Consider the following 17862-nt stretch of genomic DNA (forward strand, 5'->3'; position numbering starts at 1 on the left):
ACAGATTCACTTGCTTCTCTTTACCTCTAATCACCAATTCAGCTCTCCTCTCAGCTCCATCAGACTGCCCCCAAACACCAGCCGCCGACGGATGACTGGCTCACTGATGGCTGATAACGTGAGGAGTGTTGTACGTCCCCCAGCAGCATAAGCTACGGCTATGAACATTGGAAACACGTTGCCTAAGCCAAGTACACGCGTCGCACTCCTCAGCACACTTTTCTCCAGCGTGCAGATGGTGTGTGTTTAAAGCCAGCAGGGCAGGGTCCTGCCTGCGTTGGTATCGGAGACGTGTGCACATTTATGAGCGTGCTCGCCCGCGTATGCAAGCGTATCAGATTGTCACCTGGGGGAGGAGAAATTAGCACAGGCAAATTTTACTGCCTTCATTTTCATTTTGCTGGTAACAAGACCATCTGCTAACGATCCTGCGCCACACAGGGAGGGAAAAGGAAACCAGGGAGAGACGTGGCCTGCTATCCCTCCAACAGGCCATCTCTCACTCACTCCACCCCCGACCACCAGCCTCCCTCCAGCACAGTGAGGGGCAGAGATAACACCTCAGGGCCATGGTGTTGCTGCCAGCCTTTAAACCTCTTCGCCTCCCACAGCCTTGCTCTCTGAAAGAAGGGAGACAGATCAGAGGAAAACATGGCAGCTGAAGGGCTCGTATCCAGAGCCGAGGCTCCAGCCAGAGCCCGGAATCACTGGCCGTCAGCATTCACCTGCAGCAGCATGCACAACTGCCACCCCAATGTGAATGAGAAAGAGGCCAAATGAACCACGCTTCCTTGTGACCTGAAATGGTCTTCTGACACGCAGAAGGTCCCTTTGCTGGAGTCAAACCCTCTCTGACGGCGGCTGAAAGAGGCCATCGGCCTTTGACCCTTGCATCTGCGTCCCCGTTGAGCCGCCAGTACACCCTAAACAACCTGATCAATGAACGTGAGCACATGCACAAACATAGAGTCTATTTCCTTAACCAGAGCAATTTATACTACAAGTGATGTTGGGAAAGCAAATAATGTCGGGGAAAGATGGAGAGAGAGAAATTCACTGATCTAATTAGCAGTTAGTCAGCAGCAGAACAGATGAGTCCAATTAGCGTTTGTGTTGTGGTGTAAGCAGGGAAAGGTTGTAAAGACATCCTAATTACCAAGGCTGTTTACGTTACAGCCCTTGATTGAGGTAAATGTAAACTTCAGTTCTGAATTACAGTGAATGTGTGTGTGTGTGTGGGGGGGGGGTGGGGGGGGCGGCTACTAAACCGCGTCTCCTCTGGTCTGATGAAGACAATCTTCATCAAAAGCTTCAGTTTTTAACAGGACCCTCGGAAATAAATAAAAAAAGCACCCCTTGCACAAACATGCCCTCTTCCTCTCTTTCATTCTCTTGGCAGATCCCCCACCCCCACCCCCACCCCCACCCATCAGCAGGTGCACGCTCCGGTGGCAGCCAAAGTGCCAACCCGCCCTCCATATGCCCGCCTCCGCAGTGCCAGCTTACTCCTGCCATTCCCCACCAGGATTCATCTGGCTGGGGCTCCCCAAATCTGTTCCCACTCCCCTCCCCCATCCTCCCCCACACTCATCAGTATCCACCCCGAGCCTTTCTTCTCCCGGAGACACCGGTAACCTCATCTTTCGCTGCCAGCTCGCTCGCTCGCTCTCTCTCTCCGCCTGCTTACATCATTTCTCTTATCTCTCTTACATTGGCCTCCCTGTCTGACCTTTGCTCACCTTACACTTTGCACTCCTCTGCTGCCCAACCCCCAGCTGTCCAGCTTGCTTCTTCGTGCCCCCACTGACATGATGGCAAAAGACCGGTGCAGACGCGCACGGAGCCAAGAGCCAGGCCGCATCAATCAGCGGCACGCTGCAGAACAACTGCGTGTCAGATCAATGCATCATTCTTTGACTGGTTTTACTCTTCCATTTATTAGACTCAGGGCATCAAAGTGTGCGCATGCATGTGTATGTGCGTATGTGTGCACGTGTCACCCGAGACCTGTTTACAATAACTCAGCAGTGGCTGTCCACAGTCTCACATGCTTGGCCTTCCCTCATTAATATGCTAGCTTGATATTTAAAAGCAAAAGAGGACTTAAATAAACACTCTGCTGGGTTTTAGTCACTCTGTGTGTTCTGGATGCTCTTCCCTGTCGTTGGCGACGTGCGCTTCATCACCACCTGCCGGTCTGGCCTGCTCGTGTCTGTTGAGGAGGACTGTGATTCAGGGGATCCTGACAGAACCCGGTCTGGCCTCTTGGCTTGCACAGTGTCCCTCAGGGTGGGAATCACCCTGTCTGAGCATGGAGATGCGTGGTCAGTTCAGGTGGACCTGCAGTGAGATGTTTCCAGCTATAACTGGTTTGGTTGCTGTGAGGCTTCAGTAAACACTGGAGATGGGGGGGGGTAAGGCTTCTCATTATTGAGTCTCCCGAGGAAGTCATCTGACCGTCCTGGACCCATCTATTCAGGTCAGAGCCATCAACTATCATCCATCATCCGCTCTCTCCCGCGTCCCTGTGTCTCACACTCGCTCACACACACACACATTCAGCGTGTGACACTAATTTTAATAGGGCGTTTTAGGCCGAGTCACTGATCACTCGCCCCATCCAAACCACTGTCTAAGAATGAGAGACAGTTATGTAGGGCCAGAAACCACACACACACACACACACACACACACACACAAACCTTGCCTGCAGTCATTTCAAGTATTTAACAGGATGTGATGAGCTCTTCTCACTCTTCTCTTAATCTGTCTCACACGATTCATTTCCACTTCCTGCGTGCTGACAGACCGACAGCTCCTGACCAATCAGAGACGCTGCAACAAACAAGCATCTGCAGAACACCTCCAAATAAATGATTCTGTTCACCAAAGTGGGGCTGTCCGTTGGTCATATGGCACGGAAGGTAACCGAGCACAAGATTTGCCAGCTCTGTCCATCTTTTCTTTAACAGCCGTGCCAAAGGGGCTCACACCCGTGAAACGCTTCCCTAATGTGTGAAACACCCCGGTGACGCAGGTCCCATCTGGAAACACTTCACGTGAGAGCCTCGCTGGAGAGTAGCCGTGGGGAAGGCGCCGAGGGCCGCGGCCTCCTGACAGACACACAATTGGTGGCAGATTTTGTGATGTGACCACAAGTGAGCAGCTGTATGTGATGCGTGAGTGTGTCGAATACTGGGAAACGGCGAAGCTCTGAAATCTCAACGGCGGATGATTGGAAAGATGTCAGCTTAGGCTGCCCCCACCCTTTATACCTGCAGACACACACACGGCAAAGAAGGGAGCTCCAGAGCGGAGGAAGAGTGCCGATGAGAAATCGTGTTACCCTCTCTTTGGGTGGCACGGCTCTGCGTTCTCCACTCTCGTTCCTCGTGAATCGTTGCCTCACGCACTAATTACCAAAAAAGCGTGTGAAGATTACCCCTCTTTTCGGTTTAAACTCGTCTGTGTCTCCTTTTGTGTCTTTTTGAACCCACTCTGCATTTATGATGCCATTAGAAGGCTGGTGTGTGTGTGTGTGTGTGTGTGTGTGTGTGTGTGTGTGCGTGTGTGTGTGTGTGTGTGTGTGTGTGTGTAGCCAGGACACTCAGAGGCAGGCAGGGTTTAATTAGAATTCTCTGTCGTCTAATTTGATTAGTTGAAGCACAGGAAGACGGCGGCAATTAGAGCTGGACTAATTCAGCTGCTGGAATAATGTTTCAGGTGACAACGTATGCACACGTGCACAAACACGTAGAACACGAGCGCTCCCACACGCTCGCTGCCTCCCCTCGCGTGAGCAAAGCTCACACTGATTCGGGGGAAATGAGCAGAGGTGAGCGTCAGTCATAATATCCCGGTGTTTGACAAGCACCCTGACACACGGGACCTGCTAATTGATATCCCCGCGCACATCCACCGCTGTGCACAGGCTGTTCGCCGTCCCACTGCTGCCTCTGTTTGTGTTTGTGTCGTCTACAGCCACCGAGGAGCAGGAACAAACAAACCCGCACACGACAATGCTCGACACAGACAGCGTTTGCATCTCCCATGGTGAGAAACCGACAAGACGACTGGGGAGAGAACAGAAAGCAGGCGAATGAAGCGACTGCGGTCCATAAATCACAGCTGCACGCCACTGCGAGACTGGCAAAGCCCTGATTTTGTGTGATAGTGTGTGTCTGTGTGCGTGTGTGTGTGTGTGCACCCTTAAAAATGTGCTGGTACCAATAATAAGCACTAAAAGGCCTGTAATTCATTTAAAGGCATAATTTAACATTTGTGGAAATGCAACAATTGATTTCTTTTTTATTAAAGTCAATCAGAGGAGCACTATTGCGGATTTAAGAAAAGAAAATATTTTTAGACCTGTTTTTGGTCATTGCATTATAATTAGCTATCATCAGAACAAACTCAGGAATAAAAACAAGAGATGCAGAGGGAATACTATATTCTTAATGGCTTGACAATAGTGCAACAGAGGACTTGCCTCTCAGTCCATAAAGGCTCTCACAAGTGTATCATTGACTGCGAGTGTGTCTCAAGAACTCTCTCTCCCTCCTCCCTCTGTCTCGTGGTGGCTCATAGCCACTCAAGGCTACAGGTGTGGGGGTCAGAGTTTAACGGCCCGGGGTTTACGCTGAGGTCGACGGGGCGGCCGATGAAACGAGCCACCGCCGACCTTTACAGCCGTGATGGGGCCGGTGCCACCTGCAGACCGGCAAGAAACAGATGCCCCGCTGACAACGGGTCAGAGCTTTTACGGCGAGGGCAGAGCGAGAAAGAGTGAGCGGGAGAGGGAGAGGTTGGGGGAGCCGGCAGTCCATCATCGTGACTGCTTTACTGCTGCTACTGCCATCTAATGACAGAGCTGTCAGAGCACATGGAGTGGGAGGGACGGTGGGATGGCAGAGCTTTGGTGCAGAGGGGAGTAAAAGAGATAAATGATACAATGATGGAGTGAACAGGGGGGTAAAAGCACACAGGGAGGAGGAGTGACATCTGATGTTAGGTGCAACGGGCAGATTTGTAAAGCCTGATGGGACAGAATGGCCTCAGCTAAGACTGGAGGAAAGAAAAGAACTGTTCCGGCATTGATGGGACTCCTAAATAATTGTTGGGAACAACCCAGACTGGATATGATGATAGAAAACATAGAATAAATAATGTCACACACCCACACACACACACACACACACACACACACACACACACACACACACACACATCACAGTACTCATCCAGAAGAAGCACTTAGTAATCACCAGTCATTAGCTCGCTCTCTGATCTAGGACTCGACACCTAGCAGGGCTCACAAACACATTGATTATCGGAGTTTGTGCGCATGTGTGCACGCCTGTGTGTGTGTGAGTGAGTGTGTGTGTGTGTGTGCGCGAGCGACAGACAGACAGACAGACAGACAGACAGACAGACAGACAGATGGAAACCAAACGATGGCAGCCTTGTTCTGAGATTTGTTTATATCTTGTTGCTTTTGTTCTCACTCTAAATTAAACCTCAAGATATTTGATGTAAATGCCATTTTTGACCATAAGATGTAGATGCTGGTGTGATGCCTCCAGGATTCAACCTCATCAGCCAGCAAATGTGGTGAAGGAGCAACAATCCAAGATGGGTTTCCATTAAAGTGGAATGGGTTGTTTTAATCCAGGGAGGGCTGCTCACATTACTGGTGGACCAACAAACTGGATCGTTATCAGAGATCAGAGACAGGAAGTGAGCTTTATCAGACAAACACATGAGACGCAACAGCGCACGACATTGCTGAAGGTTCAACTCGGAACGATATGAAGGAGGTAATGAAGAAAGCGAGGAGGTGCTGAGGTGCTTCCTCCCTGACTCAGCTCCTCTCACCAACTGGAACCCCTCAAGTTCAATTTTCTGTCTCTCTCTCCTTCTTTTTCTGCTCCCTTTCCATCACCCCCCCCCATCCAAACCCATTCATCCTTATTAAATCCAACCTTTTTTTGTTGTTGTCAAATAATCACGGATCTGTCTGACATGGTCTCCTAGGCAACGGTGGTTAAGATGGGAAGGCAGGCAGGGGCTTATTCACAGGCAGAATGAAAGAAGTGTGTGTGGGGGGGGGGGGGTAAAGCAACCGGGAGTTGCAACACATAACCTCAGAGGCATTGACCAGTGTCACATTCAAGGCTTTTCTCAGTGTCTCCTGTGTTTGGAAGTCACAGGGGTCAAAACAAGCAAACAGAACAGAAAGGACGAAGACTGAAGGGTGCAGGAGACAAATAAGGAAGGAGCCGAAGAATCGGTGATCCAGAGGAGGTTTTTTACATCACACCGAGTCCCCCTCCCCCCCTTCGGTGTGACCCTCTAAACCAGGATCACTCTGGATTAGCTAGATTATTTGCAAGTCAACAACACACTTTAAAGGTGAAGCTGTTGAATTGTGATTGTTAACGAGTGTGATCTAAGCAGGGGTCGGGGTAAATGATCCCTTTTAGTAAGTTAAAAATCACAGAAAGAAAGCACACATGCATCTGCCCGGTGGCGAGCAGGAGCAGAGCGGCCGTATGGTTGCACAGCTGACAGCGGAGACTTAAAAGTGCTGCTGGTGAGGGCTTCAGGCCCCAGCTGAGAGCGAATAAAGTTTAAACACTGAGGAGATCCAGGCGACCCACAGCAAACTAGAGAAGAGAGAGAGATGAACTCCACATATTCACACTTGTTCAGAGTTACAATTCAATAATACGCTGGAAGCAACCAGAAAGTGATTGTCTTTGCTTCTGCTTCCTTTTTCTTCTTCTCTTCCTTTGTATGCTCACGTCTGTCACTCCCCCCCCCTCGCTATCCTCTCTCGGCTGTCGTCTCCATAATCAGTGCCCAGTGAGCCGAGAGACGCACTTAAGCACTGACCGGCGGTAACCTCACGCCACCCTTGCACTCACTCTTTCACACGCACATACACACACACACACACACACACACACACACACACACACACACACACACACACACACACACACACGGTATGCGAGCATGCACCATCGCCACGACAAAGACCATAAAGAAGCTAAATAAAACACTGCATTATTTATTGTCCTCCACATGCTTTGCGTGTAGGTTCTGTTGAATAAAATACACGCTGCCATTTAGGTGTTGTGTTTCATCTGCTGACTTCTGATAAAGCGCTAAGAGCTAAGGAAAGCAGAGTGAGAGCTGCTGTCACATTGCATTACAGCCCTCCAGCCCGGCAGCACAAAGACAGAAGCACTGCCAAGCTAAGCGAAGAGCTCCTGCGAACTCGCTCGGTCCACAAACACACACGTCAAATTCCACACCGCATCACGACGAGCTTACCTGGTAAGTAGTAAAGTGGCGCTTTTAGTCCAAACATGGTGACGGCTTAAGTGACATGAAGAGAAAACAAGTTGTCTGAAAGGTTCGGGCAGCCGTCCTGTCCTGGATGACTGAGCGTGAGAGGGTCTGTGCCCTCGCAGCCACCCGGAAACGAGGCTGTGTGTGTGGGGAGGCTGGGATGGGACTCAGCCTGTCATCCCCGCTCTCCGGTCCTTGCTAACCAAGCGTGAGGCTGGGACCGCCCAGCCTGCAAGGACACACATGCACAGAGACATACACACACAGACAGTCACACAGATACACGGAGACAGAGCGGAGCAAGGGTCAACCACAGAGAATGCCCCTTCCCTCGACCTCCTCGCTCTTGTCCCTCAACCCCCGGGCAAAGGGTCACACACCCGCTGTCCGTTTCCAAGCAGCAGCAGGAAACACACTTTCGTCGGCTCCTTGTTGAGCACACACACACACACACACACACACACACACAAACGCGCACTGAAGGAGCCGGGATTGTCGGCAAAAGACGTGAAAGCGAGTGGTCCAGCGCCCAGAAGAGGTGAAAGGAGGCAGAAGGAAGACGAAATATAGGCTGAGTAAATCCTGCAGACAAGAGCGGTGACTGATTCCCAGAACTGTCTTTTATCCCTCTATCCTAGAAAGACGATCAGAGGAGAGACAGCTCTGCTTCCTTCGCTTCTGAACCCACTTCTCGCTCTCCCTCTCTCTCCCTCTCTCTCTTCGCTCTCTCATTTTCTCACCCTCCCTTATTCTCGCTCTCTTTCATGGCTGACAGAGAACGAAGGAGGTGGAGGAGAGGAGGAGGGCAGAACGAACTCCCTTCAGGCAACAATACAGCCAGAGAGTTAGACTCTGTGTGTGTGTGTGTGTGGTGTGTGTGTGTGTGTTGCAGAGAAAAGAGATAGAACAGCGAGGGTGAAGATGAGAGGGAAACACCAGCCGCTCCTGATGCTTCGCCCGAGGAGGAGAGCGCTGGCGGTGTAATTTGGAGTCCAGGTGACAGCTGATTGGACGGCCTCGGTGACAGCAAGAGGCCAACGACTATCAAGGGAGCATCTGTTCGCACCGTATCAGAGAGCAGGAACACATAAAACCGCTGAAGAGCATCGGGAGAGTGTTGTGGATCTTCAAGGGTAGCTCACAAAGCAGCTCCGTGTTTGTTAAAGGAGCAGAAAATACCCCCTAATCTGCTCTTTCAAAATAAGCGTCCTTGTCTCCGTCGGTGAGTGTGTGGGCGCGCTTGTGTGTCCGACTTGGAAACTTGGCTTGTGCAACCTAACGCACAGACTGCTCACCATGCTGCTCCCCCTTTCTCTCCCCCTGTGCACCCCACACCCACAGACACACACACACAAACACACAGACACACACACACACACACACACGAAACCGAGGGACCAAATCTACAGAGGGAACAGTCCCCATTACACTGATATCAGGAGGTTTCCCTTAACCCCACCTACATTATTAACATTTCACTGGATCTGATCAGCAATCACCAAAATCTTCTTAGAATTGTGGTGATCACAATTGTTGTATTATGATGTTATCTATACATTATTTATTTAGCATTTTCCTCCTTGCTTTTATGTATGCATATTTATTTCTGATGTTAAATTCTGAGCATGAGACCAAGACACTTTCTCAAGGTTCCAGGAGCACCAGAGGAAAACAAAAAGACAAATATGACCTTTAGGATAGACGCTAATGTCCAGAAATGATGGAAAATGGATCTCAGGCGGATAAAAGAATCAATATGGAATCCCTGATGTTCATCTCGACTATCGCCAGCGAAAGTGCAAAGATCACAACGGATATTAGAATATCTTCACTCGTGAGTCGGACGTGGCAGCACAGGTGAAATGTTAATCTGATGCATGAAAGCCATCACACACACACACACACACACACACACACACACACCACACACACACACACACACACTGTGGGAGAGAAACAGAAAGGGACAAATGATGGAGAAACAGTGAGACAGTTTGCCCACAGGGTTGACTTGCTCTCCAACCCTGTCTGGATGGGGGGGGGGGGGGAAGCAGAGCTTAGTGAGAAGGCAGTGAGACTGAGGCGCCTCACGCCTTCCGCTAGAGCACACAAGACAATACAAACACCCCTACACACATCGAGAACAAGTACAGCGAGAAAGAGTAGAAACACCGCAAACAGCCTCACAGGCAAATACTAACATGTAGCTGCTAATAAGCACTGATGAGTGGGGGAGGGGGGGGGGGGGAGGTGCTGGGAGAGAGAGAGTGACTCCGGGAACGAAACCCTGTCATTTATTAAAAGACAGGAAATAAGCAAAGGTCTGATGAACAAAGGGAAGCGTCCCGACATCGTACAGCGCAGAGTCCTGAAGGCGTGCTAACCATTAGTGCTAACCACAATATCACAGCTGGGGGGGGTCGGGGCGACTCTGCGCCATTTTGTGCATCTGTCTGAATGAGCTAGGTGTCAAAGTGTCTCACACCTTTCTAGACAGGTTGAGAGGTGTCTCCTCCGCAGGCGCTGCTCTGATCCACAGTCACAAACAGGCAGACGGAGCTGAGCTCAGGACGCGGCATCGGGTTCGAGCCCGAGACCAGATCGCCTGCAGGTCAGTCGCATTCCCGACGAATCGTTAAAGAAAGTAAACTCTTCCTCCAGTGGGTTGAAGGCACTCACCCACCCATACACACCTTAAAGACAAACGCTTTTATTGTTTTGCTTTGGCGTCGTTTATCTCACACTTTGGTGTGTGAACAAGACACAAGAAAGACGATAGTTGTGTAGATGAAGATTAGATCGGAATAGTTTCACATCAGAGGCTGAGAGGGACGGACGGTGTTTAGGGAAAGCTGTGGCAGGTGACTGGCTGGGAATCAAACCAGCAGCGCTTCAGTGACAGACGTTAACAATGAAGAGAAATGGAAAAGAATTGGCAGTTCTTATTTTGTTCCTTCAAAGGCAGCAGCACTAAAGAGGAGCTATCTCCTTCTGTTATTTATCCTACTGTAATGAGTCACATTTGACAAGTGCACGATGCAAGGCACACACACACACACACACAACACACACACACACACACATACTCAAAGGCAATAAAAAGCTCTCTGGGGATGGAGAGTGTGTATGTGACTGAAACACTGTGATCAGAATGTAACAGGCAGAAAGAGAGCAGAAGGGGAGGAAAGTGGGAAGGAACAAAACATGAAAAAGGGGTCTGGAAAAAAGGGAACGATGAAAATGGGAAGGAAAACTGCTGCTGCCGAAAGAGGGAATGCGTCTCACCCCTCTAAATATGCATCTTCCCTACACCCCTCCTGCAACTAAGAATTTTTCAGTCCATGTGTGTGTGTGTGAGAGAGAGAGAGTGTGTGTGTGTATCAGGGTTAGGGTTTTTTCCACAGCACAGGAAGCAAAGATAAGGCATTACTATAATCTTTCTCCACCACTGGCGGCCTCTGGAGGAGAGCACACACACACACACACACACACACACCACACACACACACACACACACACACACACAACACACACACACACACACAAACACACTTTAAACTCATACACAGGTGGAAAAGTTCCAGAAAGAAAGACGATAACATCAACAGCACAACAAAATGGCCGTAGCTTCTCCTGTTTGTTCCAGCATGTCACACATTCAAGCTAGCAAACATCTATTCCAGCTTTTTCCCTCAAACTTGCACAAGCTGAAGTCTGATGTCCGAATCCAATACAGCACCAGTATATTCTGTACCTATTAAAGAGGTGGGAGGCTCGGAGGGAGCGAGACCCCAGCACCAGCGGAGCCATTAATAAAAGGAGCCTTTGCTCTCAAATCTCCCATCCAATGAGAAATGCTACTTACATTTCACCCTCCCCCCCATTTGCCGGGACCTGCACCCGCTCTGCCGTCACACACACCCGTTTAACCTGACCTCCCGCTGGTGATTAGAGACCCGTGAAGTGTGTGTGAGTGTGTGCGTGCCGTGTTCTTTGTGTGCGAGGTGCTTTTCATTCCGTATGCTAATCACAGCCCGGGACGGAGAATTAATTTGCAAATGTGTCATTACCCATCAGGCTCAGCAGCAATAACACTGCAATTACACAACTCTCTCTGGCCAGCTGAGCACCACACACGCATGCAGAAAAATGTCCTCACACACACACACACGCACACACACACACACACACACACACACTGCTACACAACCAAGAAGAAGCAAATATTGCACAGCATCCAAGTCATATTCCTCATGTTTACGGTGTAATCACAGCTCTTCACGGCTCTTCACCTTCGTGTCAACAGGACGGTAACTGAGGGCAGTTGAGCACTTTCACACACTCCTGTTTCTTAGCAACATTATCCAGGAGTGTGGCCTTGCTCAGATCTTGAACAGCAGCACATAATGCCCAACCACCCCAGACACAGCAACTGAACAATGAGTGCACGCTTGCGTGCGCATTTGAAGCACTTACCTGTGGAGAGGAAGGTCAAGATCAGAGGTGAAGGTAAAACAGCCACGGGGGGGGGGGTCGTTGATATGCACGAGAAGATAACATGTTGACATGAATAGAAACTCCTTACATTTAGAGACTAAAACAGATATATCTGAAGAGCTTAATGGCATTAAATAGCTTCTACAGGACTTTGTTAGAGGTTTCCTTCAGAGTTATGTGTGTGTGTGTGTGTGTGTGTGTGTGTGTGTGTGCGTGTGTGTGTGTGTGTAACAAAGAGGGTTCACAGGAAAGTAAAGGTGACATCTAACCCCTCAATCTCAAGATAACACCACATTTTTCACCTCATTCACACCCTTCCTTGTCCACCAAAATGAACTCACAGTCACCCCCCCTCCCACACACACACACACACACACACACACACACACACACACACCACACACACACACACACACACAAATACACGTGTGCACAGACCTGGAAGGAAATGGAAAAAAGCAATAGGAAGGAGATGAACACAAAAAAAATGTATAACTTCCTGTGTTGTTGGCTGGAAGCACACAGGCCGACATGAGAGGGAGACAAAGGAAGCAGTTCCTGAAATAGGAGGATTTGCCAGAGCCCATAAATGTTCTCATGTTCCACTAAAAACCTGTAAACCAGCGAAGAAACTCGAGATCTGGGTGCTGCCATATTGGAATTTGAGCTGATCTGTGAACAAAACCATAATCATCTGCACATGTACCTTCTTGCACGAGCCAACCGCAGCAGCCACTCGCAGAGTTTTGCTTTCTTCTCGCCATAAAAAACAGTGACACTCAACAAAAAACGAATGGCTGAGGAGGAATTCTTGAGCAGGATTTGAAGAGGACCTTGAGCATTTCATTTTAGCGGAGTCTCACTTGAAAGAGGTGAATGAGCCGGTTTATCCTCGAGAACATGGAGGAGCGGCCCTGATCGCTCTCTTTCTGCCTCCATCCTCAAGCATCAAGCAAAAGTGCCTCGTCCACAGGTTCATCTCTGATTCATGACCCATCCACGCAGGCACCGACCATAATAGTCACGTATAATCCTCCAGTCAGGTGCACCGTGTGCCCCCATTAGTCCGACCTGAGCAGGAGGAGCTGGTGATTCTCCCTAACAATGATGTTTCTGCAGACACTCCACTAACGACACGCCACTGAAAGGCTGAAGTGATTAGACTCAATGATCTCACATATAGGCAGATTTCTTTATTTTTTTGTCTTTATCCTCCCATTTCCACTCACTTACGTTAAGAGCCTTGTGGAAATTGCTGATTTTCTTTCAGCGCTTTGAAGGTTCTCTGTTAATTCTTCTACGTGAGATGTTCAGCAGGCTCTCGGGAGAGTTAGAGAGACTGAATGTGTGCCGATCAACGCAGCACTTCTGATGTTACAGACGTGCTGCTGATTTCTTTCTTTTTTTAAGAGCGCACATTCACTCGTCCTCAGAAACATGCAACCAGAAAGCCTGGTGGGAGGAGCCTGCTAAAGCGGACAAAATGATGCTGCAACATCTTCCAGCCCTCCCACAGTCTCGTAGCACATCTGCTATTTAGTGCATGTAACAGAGGCACGCGCCTCTGGTCTGATAAGGCTTTTTATAGTCGCTCCGCTCTCTTACCTGCCTCCTCCAACCTTTCATCTAGCTCCACATCAAACACCTCAGATCTGCCGCCTCTTAGCAAGTCCCAGTGTTGGGAAGGAACGCAAAAAACACAGATGAAGAAGGAGGAGGAGGAGGAGGGAACCTTTAACAGCTCTGCTCATTTGCTTAACAAATAAGTCTGCACCTTTATCATCTGCACGCACGCCTTCGTGTGTGTCTTTAAACCTGCCCGGTAGCTGGTGCACGATATGCAAACGCAGCTACCGGAACCCTCGATGGCAGACGCAGCGGGAGAATCGTGCTTCACAGCCTGCTAGCAAGACGCCGACAACCAGCTGACAGGGTGGGATCACGCGTGCACATCATTATATGGTGGATGTACAAGGGAGAAAACAAGCAGATGCAATCAGATGTGCACGATTAAAAAACAACAACCTAATTGTATGCAAGCCTGTATTGATTCATACTACAGAGGCCCGATGAGCAGCAAGCAGAGCGTTTTCCGCCCGACTCGTGCGCTCCTGTGACATGCCCTCATTGGCTTGTTTGTCTCAATTATCCCTTCTTATTGGACAGAGCTGGTTAAACCTTTAGTTTGCACACAGGGAGGAGGAAAGGAGCCCGATACTGAGAGGCAAGTCAACGAGAGAGAGAGCGAGAGAGAGAGAGGGAGCTGGATTATGGCCTGACCCGCCTCGGGCGTGTTGTGAATCACACAGCTGTAACAAGGCAACAAACATGGAGCGGCCTGGCCCGGTGCCAGGAGAAAACACACTCTGAACATGGCAGCAGGCCGTAGGGAACGGCTGAAGGGGTGCAGGAGCGCCGCAGCAGTGTGGGGCCGGCGAGGCCTGACCTCCTCCCATCCCAACTGGACCGCTCCGCAGAACTCTGCAGTGGCTTTGTGGCTTTGTGCAACTGTTCCAACTGTGGGGAACTGTGACTGTGGGACACTTCTGGGGTGTGTATAAGGGGGCTGCCCTTGCCCGCGTCAGACCTCTGCTGTGTTGGGTAAGTGAGGCGTGCTAATACCGCGTGTGCTCAGGTTTCACGCATCAGCACACAGTGGAAGAGACTCACCCGAGGTCACAGACTGTCAAAGCCTCCTCCTCACCCTTCTGTGACTCCAAACCTCCTTTTCTCTGACTAAACACATTACCTTTAGCCAGTTCCTCCTTGTCCCCCACTTCCCCGCCATGCTTTCCGACTGCCCCCTCCTCCTCCTCCTGACTCTCCAGAGGATTCCGTCATGCTTGCTCTTTAGTGTCTTTAATGTCTTTTTCCTGTCAACAGAAGCAAGAATGTGCATGCAGAACCCAAACAAAGAAAAGGCACCCTCCTGTCATCGCAGGAAATGTTCAGAGGAGGTTAATGGTGAAATGACAGGAACAGCGAAAGCCAGAAAACATGGGAGGAGGAGGAGGAGCGAAGAAGGAGAGTTTGAGGGACAAGGGTAGGGAAACAAGGGAGAGGAAATGTTGTGCTCGGAGTATGTGTTAAATAAACACAAGCTGTGCCATTCCTGAGCTAGTTAGCACTTCAAAAATAGCAATTAAGTGGCAACGTGTCTTAAATATGTGTCATTTTTCAACACTTTCTCACTGCTGGGCACAACACACCCTGTTTGCAAACTTGTTTTGTGCAAGGAGCCCTCGTGCCGCTCAGAAGTAAACACGAATGATATATATACACACAAACACAGCCTCTCCGGGTTCCGACAGGCGTAGTGCATGAATCCCTGGAAGCTCAGTTTAGATCCACCACAGCAGCACCCGCAACACACATTCACCCAGGATAAAGCTATAAGCCACCCAATCCAACAGGCACGTCACTCAATTTGTGACAGTGTGTTGGTGTCCCATGCCCATGTGCGTGTGTGCTATTGCTAATCTGCTAGCACAGCCTCCATCCTTAGTGCCGCCCTCATCTCTGTATTATTTTGGGATTAGCTTGTGTGTTAGCCTAGCTGCAGCCCACAGTTGAGCGAGGGAGAGGCGGCCATCTTAGAACAATGCCTATTGATGAAAGACTAAGAGGCTTGATTGGATTAATCATCTCCTCTTCCTCTTCCTCTTTCTTTGGCTGTTCCTCTTTGTTTCCATTTCCCTTCTTCTCTTCTAGCTTTCTGCCTTTTTCCCGCTTCCCTCCAAAGCTCAACAACACACAGATTTGGTTGTTTCTCCCCGGTGAGTAGCTGGTGCAGTCAATGCCTCATTGTTGGACACCAACACAAACAGCATGGTGTTGGCTTATGAGGGCATTTCAAGGTGAGTAGAAACATGTAATCAAAGGATAGAAACAACTGAAAAAAAGAACAGATACAGAAGTTCCCGTTCTCTCTGACGGTGATCTGGAAAAACCAGAAGAAGAAGAAGAAGAATTTGTCCAAAAGTGCAGGAAAAACAGGGAAGAAGAATGTCTCATGAAGGGTCACAGCTTCATGTGGAACTGTGTCCTTTTTCCTGATTACACTTTAATGCCTCGTCTAATCACATGTGAGAAGAGACACACATGCGATGAGATTTTATCCGTCTCCATATGAAAGCCATGCTGAATGGCTGCCAAAATGAGGTGGGGGGGGGGGAGTGGTGGTGGGGGCAGAGAGGAATAAGGGTCAGTCTCTGCAGATTTGGCCTGTGTTTAGTTGGGGCGCTCTGCCAAGTGGCATTTGTGAGCCATGGAAGCCTCTGGCCTGCTGTCCCTACCAATCCCATTCAAGCCCCAACTACACCAGTGGGGACCATCAGCACCTCTCTAGTCTGGTGCCAAACACACACACACACGCATACACACACACACACACATGCACACACACATGCACGCACGGACGCACGCACGCACGCACACAGCAGCCAACACCATTTCCAAACACGGGTAACAACTGAATTAACAGTCTGTGATCTCCTGCCAAAGCCGAATGAAGCTCCTTTACACCTTCAAACACACATGCACAAGTATAGATGCATATTCACAGACACACACATAAACCTGGGTGGATCAATCTTCGTATGCCTCATCTTGCTTATCCCGTCCCACCCACCTCATGTAGGTGTGTTTATCTCTGAAGTCATTCAGAAGGTGCCCCCCCCTCACTGAAATGTTCTAATGGTGAGGGGGTTCGACATTCATTCACTGATCTGAAGTGCTGGGCTCAGTCCCTCCCACTGATTTTACTCTGTGATGAGCAGGTTCGTGCCCCCCCCCCCCCCGATTCCTCTCTTTCCTCCACCACACGGTCATGCATCCTCTGATCCCACTTTAATCTCCCCTGACTCTCTTCTCCTCTTCTTGTCCCTTTGTCATTTGGTTCTGATACTTTCACTATTTTTGCCTCTTTCTGTTGTTTTGAAGCCGCTACGGTTATTTAAGGAGGTTTTTTCCTGCTAAAAAAATCCCAGCAGGACAAAAATGGCAACCTCCCTAAAAATAGAGAAAGGCGATCAGCTGACATCAGAGCTATTCATCATGGAGAGGACTGTTCCTTGGTGCTCCACCAACGTGGGGAGGAAAGGCCTTCCAAGAATCCCTCTTTCATGTCGTTTCTGCAGCTTAAACTGTCCAGCGGATTTGTAAATCTCTGCACCAACTGTGGAGAAACGCTCTGCCTGGATCATTTGTGTACCGCACAAAAAAGGAGCGAAACCTCGGTTTACCCTCCTCAGACAGCCTAAACCGTAGCACGACCATTAACGGTCGGTGCTCGGGTCCGCGCATGACGCAACAGCAAGTCAGGAACCGTCACGGCGAAGGTCGAAACAGCTCTTCACTGAGGGAGGGGAGAGAGGACGATCGCGGGAGGGGGCTGGAAAAAGGACAAACATTTGGGGTCGGGGTGAGATGGCTTCAAAGGGCCTAGCTGTAACCATGGTGCTGCTGAGCCCGGTCACCGTGGGAACAGACCTTCCAGAATATTAAAGAAAAGGAGAAACATTTTTGTATTGGAGGAGCCGTTTCCTGGAGTTGGTCCGCACCACGGCTCCCTGGTCCGTGATGCTGTGTTTTATCGCCTTAATTAGCATCAAATGACCTTTCCTGCACAGCTGAAGGGAGCTGTCAATCACCAGTGACAGCTTCAACCTGGGCGGAGTGGTGAGTGCACCGTCTCGCTTTTTGGGCCTGTATCTCAGCATGTCGACCCGACAGGACGGCTGGATGGAAGAGGTCTGCTTTTCCTGGCAAAACCCGCCTTCCTGGGCTTGAGAGACCGCTCTTTACCGTCAGGTCTGGGTTTTGAAGGTCTGTGTTGTGTGTGTGAGAGACGCCAAATCCACTCGGGCCCAACTGTAGTTGTTTGATTTATTGGTTTAATGGATTCAGTGATTGATTTTCTGAATGTGTCAGAACAAGACAGACACTTATAGTATGTCTCTGCAAACGGATTTACAGCACAGCTGAAGATCCCACCTTCAATTAGTCCTG

The 17862-nt window shown here is 49.7% G+C and overlaps 1 protein-coding gene across 2 annotated transcripts in view; it reads right to left on the reverse strand.

Annotated features, from left to right (window-relative positions):
* The window catches only part of gse1b (Gse1 coiled-coil protein b), a 112167-nt gene that overhangs the window by 38294 nt on the left and 56011 nt on the right, over positions 1 to 17862 (reverse strand). Inside the window, exon 1 of one of the 2 annotated variants that reach the window (XM_057018592.1) lies at positions 7339 to 7975. The exons of the other annotated variant lie outside the window; for it this stretch is intronic. Coding sequence (XP_056874572.1) covers positions 7339 to 7375 — 37 coding nt within the window. The 5' untranslated portion in view covers positions 7376 to 7975. Of the gene's footprint in view, positions 1 to 7338; positions 7976 to 17862 lie in introns of those variants that run through there. 2 annotated transcript variants of the gene reach the window in all.

Source organism: Takifugu flavidus, chromosome 2, assembly GCF_003711565.1.
Source record: "Takifugu flavidus isolate HTHZ2018 chromosome 2, ASM371156v2, whole genome shotgun sequence".
In the NCBI taxonomy this organism is placed as follows: Eukaryota; Metazoa; Chordata; class Actinopteri; order Tetraodontiformes; family Tetraodontidae; genus Takifugu; species Takifugu flavidus.